Source organism: Brachyistius frenatus, unplaced genomic scaffold, assembly GCF_029030835.1.
Source record: "Brachyistius frenatus isolate BFR_SWC_R1_liver_20210118 unplaced genomic scaffold, ASM2903083v1 Contig_13, whole genome shotgun sequence".
In the NCBI taxonomy this organism is placed as follows: domain Eukaryota; kingdom Metazoa; phylum Chordata; class Actinopteri; family Embiotocidae; genus Brachyistius; species Brachyistius frenatus.
The window spans coordinates 3,640,897-3,654,298 of record NW_027210612.1 but is presented as its reverse complement, the minus strand read 5'-3'; the positions used below and the strand labels follow the sequence as shown (position 1 = coordinate 3,654,298).

Here is a 13,402-nt window from a genome sequence, read left to right as displayed (position 1 = left end):
CTCACCCTGTGGACGGAGTCATGATGCAGCCTCCTCGATCGACGGTCATCCTGCAGCCACAGCCGCGCTCCGGGGTGTCGTGGTTCATGCCAAAATTGTGCCCCAGCTCGTGGGCTAAAGTCACGGCAGCACCCAGCGGGTTCTCAGAGTGATCCTACGATAGACAAAGAGGGCAACCAGTGTGTTTATTATGTTTAATCCTATATGTGAAGTTACTTGAGTAAAAAAAAAAAACAACTAACAAAAAAAACCCAAAAAAACTGCAGTCATTCACAAATAAAAAAAGAAGAAAATGCAAAGTTCAAAGAAGACCATTTTGGAGACACAGGCTCCCAAAACATTTCAGTAACAGCTCAACCTGTCCCCCGCTCACCTCCCCACCCCACCACAACTCCCTCCACCCACCCACCCATCATCCTCCTTCTATTACTCATTCTACTCATGGAGGCCTGCATTCATCTGCCATTCCACTATCCCTGCAGACTCAATCAAACCCTGCTGCCAGTGGAGAAAGCTGCTGCAGGAAGCTCTGTAAGCCAACCGCTGCATGACTTGGTGCTGCATTGATAAGCAAGACAACTGCCCTTCACAAGGAAGACATAGACGGACAAGAGAGAAGTGAATCTTTAAGATTCAACTACTTTTATAGACAGCCTGGCCAAGAGGAGGCAGAGACGGGGGTGCGGTTGGGTGGTGGGGGGGGGGGGCGTTTGGAGGGTGGCGGTGAATTTAAATCAGTGCATCGTATGTATGCCAAGGTGTGACTGGTAATGGGATAAACAGAGACCAATTATGAATGAGTCGTACTGTAATGAAACAATTATTTTCTGTTGTCTTTTTACAAAATTCTGTTGCGATATTAAATGTATTACTTTGAGCATTTTGTAATGGAAAAGCACAGAGCTATAAAATGAGTTAAAATTTTGAACAATTTTGTCTTAATGCAAAACAGCGGGACACAGTTTAATATACTGACAATCATTTTTGTCATTTTAAGTTGTTCTATATACATTTCTTATACATCAGGGCGGCACAGTGGTGCAGTGGTTCGCATTGTCGCCTCAGCAAAAAGGTTCCGGGTTCGAATCCGGTCCTGGGCCTTTCTGTGTGGAATTTGCATGTTCTCCCTGTGCTTGCGTGGGTTCTCTCCGGGTGCTCCGGCTTCCTCCCAACATCCAAAAACATGCACCTCCCCAGCTCCTCCTGCCCACATGCCTAAGTGTCCTTGAGCAAGACAATGAACCCTAAATTGCTCCCGTTGTAAGTCGCTTTAGATAAAAGCGTCAGCTAAATGTAATGTAATTTCTCACACTGATATGAGAGAAGTATTATCATTGGCATTGTGATATTAAAGGAATAGTTTGATATTTTTGGAAGTACACAGCGTTACATGAGATGATTGGCACAGATTTTATGTACGCAACAGTACACAAGAAGCTACAGCCAGCAGCTGGTTAGCGTTGCATAAAGAATGTAAACAAGGCTCTGTTTGCAAAATTAACAAAATTCTTACATTTTGCCCAGATGTGACTCCCCATACAGATTTATCGATCATTGCATGCCTGTCTAAGAGTGTCACTCATGCCGAGATGTAGATTAACCTCTCTGCAGGTTTACACATAAAACAGGGACATGTAAGCATAGGCTGCAGAGGAGCCTTTGCACAAACCTAATTGGTTAATCCAATTTCTGACATGGGGCAGATTTGAATGAGAAGATAAATGTTAGGGTAAATATATATATAAAAACATGACTAATAAATTCTGCATATCTAGCGTCACGATAGTTACATACAGTCCAGCAAAAAGTCTTGTGTCTGAGCTTTTCATTGTGTGCATGAGTCAGCATTTCAAATTAAGCAACCCCCTGAGAAAAAGGCCACCCACGTACTATTACATGTCTCACTGTGGTTTTCTGTCATGCACATGATAAAATCACATGCTTCCTTTGAAGGCGAGGTCATAAGTCAAAGTTGAGGGCAAGCAGAGCCACTTCTTGCTCTGATTAAAGAGCAGCATCATGGGGAGCAGCACCCCGCCTTTTAACAGGAAGGATGGGAAAACTCTTCTCTGTCATGTTTACCAGTGTAATGTATGTATCTGTAATTCATAGAAGATTGCTTCCTCACAACAAAGTGTCATATCAGAGTGAGCAGAAATCAATAAAACTCTTGGAAGCCACAGCCGTTGCTTTGAAGCAGCTCCGTTGCGATTGTGAGAAATTTGTTACGTTGGTTACAACCAGGAAATGATCTGATTGTCCTTCTGAAATTATTTCCAGCCATGTGAGAAAATGACTCTCAGACAAGAATACTGTACCATATTAAAATCCGTCATAAACAGACCCATGTAGGAAAAATAATAAATACCATTAATATGTATCAAATGACATGAACATGTGGACCAAATACGGGATTTGGGACAGATTGCCACATCGTAGAGTATGGTTTGAGAAACAGTTCATCTCCTCTGATTGCCCTCTAACTGCTTGCGTGGCTCTTTAATCTCGGTCCAGACCATCTGCTGTATGTAAGTAAGGGGGAAGACAAACATCTGGAGAAGCCTCACCACAGCAACGGCCAGCAGAAAACGCATCTATTAATGGGGGACACACATCTGGGCTGAGGTATAATGGCAATGGGCAGATAACCGCTTTGTGATTTTGGCATGGGTATCAAGCGCTATAACAGGCGGAGGAGCCTAACAGGCAGCTAATTTACTATGTGTAGTAATTCAGTGTACCAGGGGGTGACGCACACTTGTGTGTGTTATAAAAAACAACAAAAAGCATTTTGATTCAAATGGCTGCTCTGTGAGAGATGGCATAAACAATTTATCACATCTCATAAAAATGTAAATGCGATTCTGTTCAAAAGCCGTGGCCTTTGATTTACCCCGGTGCCCCGCCAACCCTTTTATACCACATTCACACAGCAGATCTGCACACAGTACGACGTGGTTCTACTGAACACACATTCAAGCCACAGTGGTCTCATTCATGAGTCAGCTGTCACCCAGCTTCTCGCTGTTAACAGAGACTCCGTACTGCAATGCAGTACCATGCCCGCCACCGATGGGAATTGCATCCAATATTTACCAAAAGTTATGTTTCAGTTTAACCGTCTGCCTACGTGAGCACACTCTTGATTTCACCGTCCTCTCCTTCTACTGCTCCCTCTCTCTTCCTCCCTTTTGTCCAACCTCTTGGTTAACTTGTATTTACACATTCGTATCACTGAACTTATATCCATTCCTTATCGCACCGTCTCACCACAGCCGGGCAGCGCGTGACCTGCGACCAGTCCGGATTTAAAGGCGTATCGCGAAGGGTGGTCGGCTCATGTTGACCCACATAGAGACCCCGAACGCCGTTTCAACTCGCATCACTGAGTAGGTCTTTTAAAAAAAAGATTGATTGCATGACTGCAATATTTCAAATTGCCTCGCGAAAGTGTGCCTGTCTGCAGACCTATTCCACTCCGAGTAGACTCTTACATATTGTTTTGCGCATGTGGGTGTTTGTGGTAATGTTAAGGGAGTGCCAGCACAAATATCATTACGCTTTAAAGCATGACTTCCTGGCAGACCTGTCTCTGAGTGCCCTTCCAGCAAACAGCGAACACCTTTTCTATGTAAATCACGTCTGGATGGTGTTAGCTTGCTGAATCTGAACAAAGTCCACACTGATACAATCAGGCTGCACAGCGGAAGAGGAGGGCGGAGGCGCGGTGTGAGCAGGGAGAAGGTTTTATACTCACCATGACAATGCCTCCAGACTGCTCGACTGTGCACATGCTCATAATGGGTGCCATGCCGATGGTGGTGCCCTGGAAGTAGACCCCACTGCAGAGGACGGGAAGTAGGAGACACAAATATTAAAGAAGAAATGTCCTTGGATGAACGATGATCATCGTGGCCCTGCATATTTTAGTCTTTTGCTTGCAAAGTGTGTGTTTATTATTGAAAGCACTTTTTCAGTAGGATTCACGGCAATGACCTCCAACCATGTTAAGAAGTAGTTTGTCATATGTTTGAATTGATATACTACTGAAATCAATTGTCGTATTTTACTGAATGTGATTAAATTTAATCATTTATTGATTTTGCTGCATGTTTTATTAAAACATAACCCATAAGAGGTTGTAAACAATAAACAATAAATAAACGTGAAGGAATTTTAGGTCATTTCAGTGTGATGCAAATATCAACAACCAGAAACAAGATACTCAAACCTGTGTGTGCTTATTTACATACAACAACAAAATTAATGGAAGACAATGGCTGATTGGTAAAATGCTGCATCAGTAGTTAATGGGTTGAGATGTAAAATTGATAACATAGTCCTTTAAGGATTTGCTTCGGTTCGCCGATTTGAACACATATTCGTTCATTTTTGGGCTCAATATTTTCAGTTAAATGAAATGTCTACCTTATGAGCTGAGCATTGTCGTGCGGTTTCTGGGGCAGCAGTTTCACTTTCCTCCAGTCGAGGAACTCGTGCAGGGTGGTGAAGGGATCCTGGGTGATGGGACATTTATCAGAGTCACTCCACACCTCCAGACCCACCAGGGCCACCCGGATGTTCAGGGCCCTGTAGAACTGCAGGGAAGCGAGTTGATAAGCAGCGGGAGTCAGCGTGGATAGAAAGGTGCGAAGACTTACAGAAGCAAGATCACACAAACGTGCAAGACTATGTAGTGGCGGTTTAAGCTTTGGTAAAAAAACAACAACAACAACAACAATATGGCAGTTCTGAATCCTCTCGTATGTGCTTTAGAGAGAACGCTCTTTTCATGTTTTTCATATGATCAGAGAATGTCTTTCCCATTTCTATATCCATGCTTCCTTAAAGTAAATCCATCTACCCTCTGTGTCTGCTAGCTACAGATCCACAGCTCTGGCAGAGGGTCTTAGGCAGACTAAAATCAGCTGCTTTAGTAGGAAATTAATACATCACACACCCATGTCATTAATCTTTGCTGCCAACAATATTTCTATTTTAAAAAAGTGATTTATCCCCCCCGTGCAAAGGGGAGAGGATGTTTTACCTTGTCCACGTAATTGGCTATCTCTGCCAGTCTCTGCTTCACCTTCTCCAGGTCCTTCCCCTGTTTCTGAAACTGAAAACAAAATTGCATGTGATGCAAGATGCAAATTTACACCAACAAGTCGAAGGTTCTTCATGAGGACAAGTCCTCGCACCGCACAAATGCAAAGGCGGTGTATTGTATGGATGGGTTGTTTAAAATATTCACAGGCAATACGTTTTTCAGTGTGTTGGTCCGGTTGTCAAGCTGTGACCATCTGGATGTAGAAAAATCTCCCGGTGTTAGAGAGGCGAATGGCGCGGCCGCAGGGAGCAGGTAGATTGGCAGATATGTCGGCCTGCGAAGCTTTGGATCATTATTGCAGCATATTCCCACCTTCTACTTCCACCCTGCAGAGAATCCACCTGCGTTGATGCTGGACTTCAAATCTGAGTCTAACGACGTACTTGATCCTTTTTGTTTTTCCCCATTTCCTTTCTCTCAATTCAGGTCAGTGACATAAGCAGTGCCGTCAAGAGGAAACCCCACAATGAGCTCATCAGTGCTTCCAGGAGACTCCTCTGTATCCACATGGCTTTTTCCTGTTTCCTGTCTGCTCAGCTGGGGAATCGCAAACAGAACTTCCTGTCAGAATGGAGCTGCTGCAACAAGACCACACTGCTCGTTGCACACTCACCTCATTCTGCAGCTCCAGTGGGACCTGCTCTACTGTTACTACAGCTTAGCCTCATTTTTTTTTCCTGCTGATACCGTGAAAACAAATGCTGTGTTTTCAGTGTGTTGTTTGTGTTGGTCAAATACCGTATTTGTGAATGGAAGCATGGCAGGTGCATTACCTCTCGGTTGTCTGCGACGATGATCAGCTCGACGTATTTGGTTGTCTTCTGAGCGTGTCTTTTATGCTGAGGTACAAAAACAGAGATCCTGCATGTTAGAAATGTTTTGAGATTTGCAGAAACAAAGTTTGAATTCCGAGGACCTTTTTCTACTTGATCCTTCCAGATTTAGACGCTGCATTCTTTTTTTTTTTTTTTTTTTTTTAATCTTTTATTGCTTCTTGTGGCACCACAATATCTGAAAAAATGTTAAAGGAATAGTTTGACCTTTGTGGATACACACGTATTAGGTTTCTTGCCAAAAATCGATATCAGAGCAAATATGAAGCTATAGGTGGCAGCTGGATAGTTTAGTTTAGCATAAACCCTGAAAATGGGAAAACAGCCCACTTGGCTCTGACCAATAGAAACAAAATTCATTTACCGGGATCTTTGAAGCTCATTAAGTAATTCGCTATATCTTGCTTGTTTGGATTAAACAAACAGGATTTAAATCACACTAAGTAGTGAGCTGGAGGTCATGGTCGACAAATTTTGTTACCTTTGATCAGAATTAGGATAGCTGTTTTTATTAAGCTATTCAACTGCTAGCTATAGATCCATATCTAGCGTATAAATATGGTGTTGTCTCATCAAACTCCTCACGAGAAAGTGACTAAGCAAGTTTTTCTGAATGTCTATAAGTTGCTATTAAGCCACAAATGTTACCTGATTTCACTATTAGACTTGTAAAAAGCCAGGACATCACATAAAAGCATACAAGGTCATATACAGCGATCTTTTTGTCTCATCTTTTAAAGTAGAGCCGAGACACTATTACTCGGGGGTCAGTAAGTGCCGGGTGTAGGTGACTTTCACTTCCTGACTCCAATGGAGTTCTTAATGCTTGGAAATAGGGGCAGATGGATGGCGCACCTGCTCCATGCAAAATCATCGGCCAAGCCTTCTGCATTGGCCCTTGACTCTGGGCACACAAAAAATGAGTGTCAAGCCCAAGGCAACCCCTCGAGGGAACTTATCCAAACTGGAATGCTTGCCAATATTCTCATCTTTGGTCAAACGCCCATTTATCGTTCATCAGCCGAGTGTTACCCTTCGGAAACGTTTGATAATGAAGTACGATGAAAAAAACTGATGATAATTTTGCTTTGAAACGAGATGTCCGATGGCTTTGATACAAGCCTCACGATATAAACAACAGAATATTCTCACCCTCGTGTGGAAGGACTGGAAGGGGCTTTTGATGTGATTTTCAGGGGCGGCAGAGGACATGTTGAAGCCGTGGCCGCAGGCTCCAGGGGTCAGCCTCAGCTCTTCCACTCGGTAGATAAAGTGAGCCCCGGTGTCATTGCCAGGCACAGGCTCGATGATGAATGTCTTGCTTTCAAGTGCGATGAAGCCTCTGCAGAGACAGCATCACAAGTCTCAAAACAAACCTTCAAAGCATGACCAATCTCTCAAATTTAGAATTTGATTGAACGTGGCTCTCGCTAAAAGAACATATGTGACAAGTGAGGTAGCCCTTTTTTCTACATTCACACTTTTACTAAGGCCACATTTTGAATCAAGCCAGGTCGTCAGGGTTAAAAAAAATCTTCATGGCTTTAGGCACAAAATCTCTCTCTTATTACTAAATCAGTTCAGTGTTATTATACCTCAGCCTTCTTACTTTTTGACTGAAATGATCACATATTGCATGCCAGTTCACGGACATTTACCACAAACTGATCTTAACCTAAATGTTCCATTTCATTAGCTGTTGATAAAGACAAACTAAACAGTTTTTGAAATGTTTCCTTGCTATTTAATTGAGCAGATGAAATTGTCTATCTTAAGACTTGTCTAAGGGCCAGTTTAAAAACCTTCGAATTGTTATCGGTCATTAGCAACAGCGAGACGCCAATTACGGCCAAAATGAGTGCAAATATTTACTGTGTGCCTCTGTGAACAAAGACAATGAGGTGTGACATTTTCTCCCCATTCCTGCGAGGCACACACCAACTTACTGACAACACGCTTAAGGGGCTTAAGAGCGATGGGCTGCCGTGCTGAGTGACTTAAGTAAATATAAACATTGCAGTGGCAAATAGCACTTAAAGGGCAGCGTTGAGACGCTGCTTGAATACAAAATGATGTTTCTTACCGAAGGCCTGAGCAGGCACTGAGGGTAACGTCAGAGTTTGAATGCGCCTGCACTTCCCCATGGTAGTAGCAGTTGTTCTGAAAGAGATGGTTAAAATAATTTTTTTTTTTTAAAAACCTCTTTACATACTGGAGATGAAAACCCTTTATGACAAGAAAGCTTCATCAGCTGGTTAATGCGATAAAAATGTATTATATTTAAAATTTAAAATTTAAAATGTAGCATGTGCTGACAACAACACACAGGAACTATGCTGATGCTGTCCCAACTCGTGTTCATTTAAATTCGCGTGCTCTGTAGAAACAGTCTGCCCTCCTCTCCCTCTCCATGCAAACAGGCCGCCTGAAATTAACGCGACCTATGCAGTTGAAGGGAGAAGCGGGAAAACTGACACGCATGGGAGGTGACAGTAATATAAAAATTGTTTATTGTTCATTATTTCATCAGAGTGGCCTGGTGGAAGGAAAAGCGGGCATTTGAGGCTCCGCAGACACAGTGAAAACACTGTTGTCTGAGCACGAGGAGAGCAGAGGAAATGACTCTCGTTAAAGAGGGAATACAGACCTCCATTTACTGTCTCGCAGCACTCCAGTCCTCCTAAATCAACTGTCGGTAGCCACTGTGTTGACCATTTCTCATCTCCAATATTGAACTCCAAGGAGGGAATACTATGTGGTGAAATTCATGCAAAATGTAGCCGTTTTCAACGGCTTCTTGTTTGACGAGCTCCGTAGAAGTTATCGAGCCAGGTGGTAATGGATCCGTTAGATTCGTTAGATTAAATATAGAAACAGAGCGGCTATAAAGGCTCTGTGTTTAGGCGATGCACGACCTAGATTAGTTCACCTTTTACAAAAGAAAACATCAAGCAGCGATAGTGATTGCCTTTCTCTCTCTTTATCATTGGCATGTATGCAATCTCTACAGCAGCTACGTGCAGTTCAAGTGGAATATTTAGAATAGAAAATTTCCTGGATCCTTTTTTATTTATTTATTTTTTATTTTTACTTCCCCTGAAGGTCTCTAAGTTCAGAAAAGTCATCTTACTTCACTGTGTGAAAGTATTACATGTTTTATATTCTGTATAGGCTTCTCACAACTGTGTTGAAGATATATCATGTTTAAATTTAGCGAACCTTTGGCCGCGCAGCATGAATTACTGCCCCACTGCAAAGATGCTTCATGTTAAAAAGTGTATTTACGTCTAGATTTAAAGGTCATCTGTGTATTTTTTTTTTTTTTAGCTGTTGACTTGTTCTCTGAAAATATACTTATATTTCTGCAACTTTTCTAGTGGTTCTTCTGTATTTAGATCATTCACAGAACGACAGAGTGTATTTACAGCACACGTCTTTCCACTGATCCGTGATTAACACACGGCTGATTGCCGAGTTCAGTGACAGCAGGCACTGAAAGTGTGCAGCTGCGAGGAGCTTATCTAAGACAATACAGTATGTCTATTTGACAGCCCGATGCAATGCGTGTGATGTCCTCCCACAAAGGTGAGAGAAGAGCGAGTGGAAAACTGTCTGCATAACTTTGCGAGAAATTGACTTGTCAGTCATCGCAGAATTACCAAACATTGAAACATTGCTCCTCCGAGCTGTGAGCAAGCTGTCAAACTGTCCCCGCCGCTGTTCAGTTAAACGCCGTGATTTCAATCCAACTAGGTTACAAAAGGGGAAGAGGCTGTTGACTATGTTAAAAAGGAGAGATTTTCACAATTTCACCGAGGGAAATGTTTGTCCCCTCTACAATGGCGGCTAAAAACGGCTGTAAAAATATCACAATAAAGAATCGATTCTGCCTGGATGTTTTTGTTTTTTTTCTTTTGTCTGAGCCACATAAACAGATTTGATCCGATGAAGTGCCACAGTGGAGGGGGCCTTGAAAAGTACTCAAAACTCAAACATGACCAAGAACCCTTTCTTGATTTTCAGATGAGTAGCGAGCACAGCTGTTCACACAGAATGAAAACAAATAGCCAGAAACCCATCAGCTGCTGAAAGGGGATTCCATAATAAAATCCTGATGGCAATGTTGGCGGAAAAACAACCAGCATAAAAACAGCTTATCATCAAGTAGGCCACAGGATAGATGTGCTGCTCAGCGACAGCCAGAGGCTTTCAAATCCACACTGGGTCACAGTGAAGCAATTAAAAACAAAGAAACACTGATTTGGTTCCTACATTTAATTTTAAACTAACGCATGATATACAGTGGGTATTTCAATCTGCGAGTCTGATGCTCCTTAAGAAAAAGCTACTAGTCGTCATGAAATTTTGTTTTCAAAGATTTTTGAAGGTCTGTCTTTACAATGTGACTGTTGAGTACCACTGCACGTCAACTTGACCATAAATGTCAAGAGCACTCGAGTGTGTCCGTACCGTGAAGTTGTGAGCACCGGTGAATGCGCTTCCGTCCTCCCGGTAATGTGTCTCAGTATAATGGCTTGCAAAAAGACCCCTATGAAGAGAAAACAAGACACAGGACAGACACTTCAAACACAACATTCCTTTCCAACACTGTAAATCTGCACTGATTAAAAAACTTGACCGCAAGTCGACACTATGTAGATTCACTGTCACTTGAAAGAATTTGGGGGATGATGTGGACCGAGTGGTTGGCATTCTGAGACAAGGACAGACTTGATTTTCTGTTAATTTATTAGGTGATTTGTACGTGTCCTTGAATCCCCTGCCATTCAGCACCAGAGTTGAATCCCTGCTGAGGTAATTATTTCGTGATTATGCATTTCTCTGCATATGTGTGTGTGTGTGTGTCTGTGGCCATATTTTAAACTATGTGCCTGTGTGTGTGTGTGTGTTTTCCACCTTAGGCCATTAACAGATGGACACAGTGAGCCCCACCCCAAGCACTGGCAAAGAAGTCGTAGGAACACCCATCTTTTGCAGCTGCATAATCACACTGACATCAGGCAGGATGATCTCAGGATGTGTGTGTGTGTGTGTGTGTGTGTGTGTGTGTGTGTGTGTGTGTGTGTGTGTGTGTGTGTGTGTGTGTGTGTGTGTGCGACAGGGAGGGAGGTGAAAAACCCAGAAAAATGACAGTTATTTTGGCAACTGAGTTTAGAAAACTTTAACACACTGTGTGGACTTTTCATATATTTCGATAAAGATGATTATATTGCAAAATAGTCACTGCTGCTGTCATAAAGAGAGGATTTAAAAACTGGAACGCAGCATTTGACAAACCGTGGTGAGAATCGGGCATATCCCACAATGCTGTGCCATCCCACACAGCCTGCATGTACCAGAATTAGATGAGACTGGATGGAATAAGCCAATAATGCACGTTTTTCATACTTGAGTACTTGAGGACCATTTAATGCCTTATCTGGATGTTTAAAGTTAATTTTTTTTCATGACCTGTTTAAAAAAGGATCAATCCTCTGTGCCCCAAGCCTGACCACATTTAACTTCATTAAATACTTATTATCGCTTTAAATGTGCCTTATCGTGCCATTAGCGAGCTCTAAACCAAATCTGATAAGCCAAGCGGCCAGTAATCACTTTGAGGAGCCCGGTATGTCTCATTAAAAATGGATGACACATCAGGGGGTCGTACATGCTTCACGGAAAAATCCCCAAATATGCATCTTTATACTGAACTTGCAAAAACAAGTTGTGTTTGAACAGTGACACTTCTAAACAGCCACTTCAACGACATCATCCCCACGCTGATATTTTAGTTGAAAGGAAGGCAAATAAAATAATTTAAAAAAATACAAAATCTGTTTGCAGTCAAGATGGGATTTGTGTCATGTGAGCGGTAATTCCAAGCAAATGCTCCCGTGCTGTATTTTTGGGGATATGATGGGAAAGCCAGCTTAGGGCAGCGTGGGCCCTGGTACCACGACGCAAACTGTAGAAAAGCTGCAGGATTTACACGATGGAATCTCCCTGTAATCAAATCCTTGGCAAGAGTACACAGAGTTTAAGAGGCCATGAGTGTTTACTCTGTTTGAAGATAGTTTCCTCTGCCCTCGCTGGTGTGGGACTGTGTATTTTACACAGCTGAAACTGACTGTGCTGAGGATCAGATGCTTTTGTCGGTTGCCTTTTCTGTGGCGCTCTTAAAGTTTTCCAGTACAGACACATAAAAAAAAATTTTAAAAAAAGAGGCCTCGGCTCTCCTTTCTCCCGAACATCAATAACCCACGTTCATCCCTGTTTTTGTCAAGAGGAACATGCAGCCAATCAAACGCAATTAAGATAAAGAGCGGCAGATGACAAATGGTCTGAAAATCCCGCCACTTCTCACCAGAAACCCAGTTCGTTCTCTGGCCGCGCGGCCGTGAATTCTCCTGGAGTATGTTCTAAGAGACAGTTGGTGAAATTTATGGATGGAACAGAAAAACAGCTTCTGATGGATGTTTAAAAATAGTCTTTTTTTTGGCTGCTTTCCTGATAGAAAAACTTAAAATGTTTCTTTTTCGAAAACATTATTAAAATCTCCTGTAATTGCCTTAATCAATAACCACGGAGTCAGGGCTCCGAAGCGTGTTACGATTCATTAGACACAGTCTAACATCTAATTAACAATTCACTAATAGTCGGCCAGGTTAATTGTGATGAATGACGGGCTCTCTAACAGCACTACTGGGAGGCAGAAAATACTGTTATTTGTCTTAAAAATAATCTACCATCTCTTCTATTCAGCATTTTACAAACCGCTCTTCAGAATTAATGTCACCCCTCTGAAAATTAATTTACTGCATGAATTATTGATTCTTCCAAAAGATGAATGGCTTTCCACACTTGTCTTTTGAGCCTAGTATGCTGTCCTTGATTATATTCTTTGAATATAATTTGGAGTATGATTCACCCTTCAGAAAAGGCCTTCCAGTAAATCTAAATGAAAAAAACACCCACACAAGTTCAGCAGGAACACTCATTCTGTGGCTGCAACAGCTGATCTATAACCTCCAACCTCTGATTCTTGGTGTCTTCAATAAACATTCAGCATATTCCTGCTCCCCTTTCATCTATTGTCCCAAGTAAGTTTCTAACATACAGTATATGTGCCGCACAACATTCAAGAAACGGCTGCCAGAGATATGAATAGCACAATGCAGGGACCATATGGACAAGGACAGCAGAAAAACTCATTACTGCAGACTATAGGGAACCCTTCCTCCTTTTTCTTCTGCATAAAATAACGCTGCTCATATGACTCTCGATCACATCTGAAATTACATGGCTGACAGAACTGTTGCCGTCGCTGAACCAAACGCGTCTTGATGAGTTCTATTTAAAAAGAAAAACCAAACCGAGCACACAGACTCGCTACAACAGCATAATCGATGAAGCCGAGACGAGGCTGTCACTCGTTTACATGAATCAATGTTTTTAA

General features: G+C 42.3%; 1 protein-coding gene across 2 annotated transcripts in view; it reads right to left on the bottom strand.

The window, feature by feature from the left end:
• Nucleotides 1-13,402, bottom strand: part of adam12b (ADAM metallopeptidase domain 12b) — a 77,886-nt gene that overhangs the window by 31,889 nt on the left and 32,595 nt on the right. For both annotated transcript variants that reach the window (XM_069692821.1, XM_069692822.1), the window contains exons 4-11: nucleotides 10,414-10,492; nucleotides 8,027-8,103; nucleotides 7,096-7,285; nucleotides 5,884-5,949; nucleotides 5,048-5,119; nucleotides 4,429-4,598; nucleotides 3,758-3,842; nucleotides 6-154 (exon numbers count right to left, since the gene is read on the bottom strand). In XM_069692821.1, coding sequence (XP_069548922.1) covers nucleotides 6-154; nucleotides 3,758-3,842; nucleotides 4,429-4,598; nucleotides 5,048-5,119; nucleotides 5,884-5,949; nucleotides 7,096-7,285; nucleotides 8,027-8,103; nucleotides 10,414-10,492 — 888 coding nt within the window. The remainder of the gene's footprint in view (nucleotides 1-5; nucleotides 155-3,757; nucleotides 3,843-4,428; nucleotides 4,599-5,047; nucleotides 5,120-5,883; nucleotides 5,950-7,095; nucleotides 7,286-8,026; nucleotides 8,104-10,413; nucleotides 10,493-13,402) is intronic.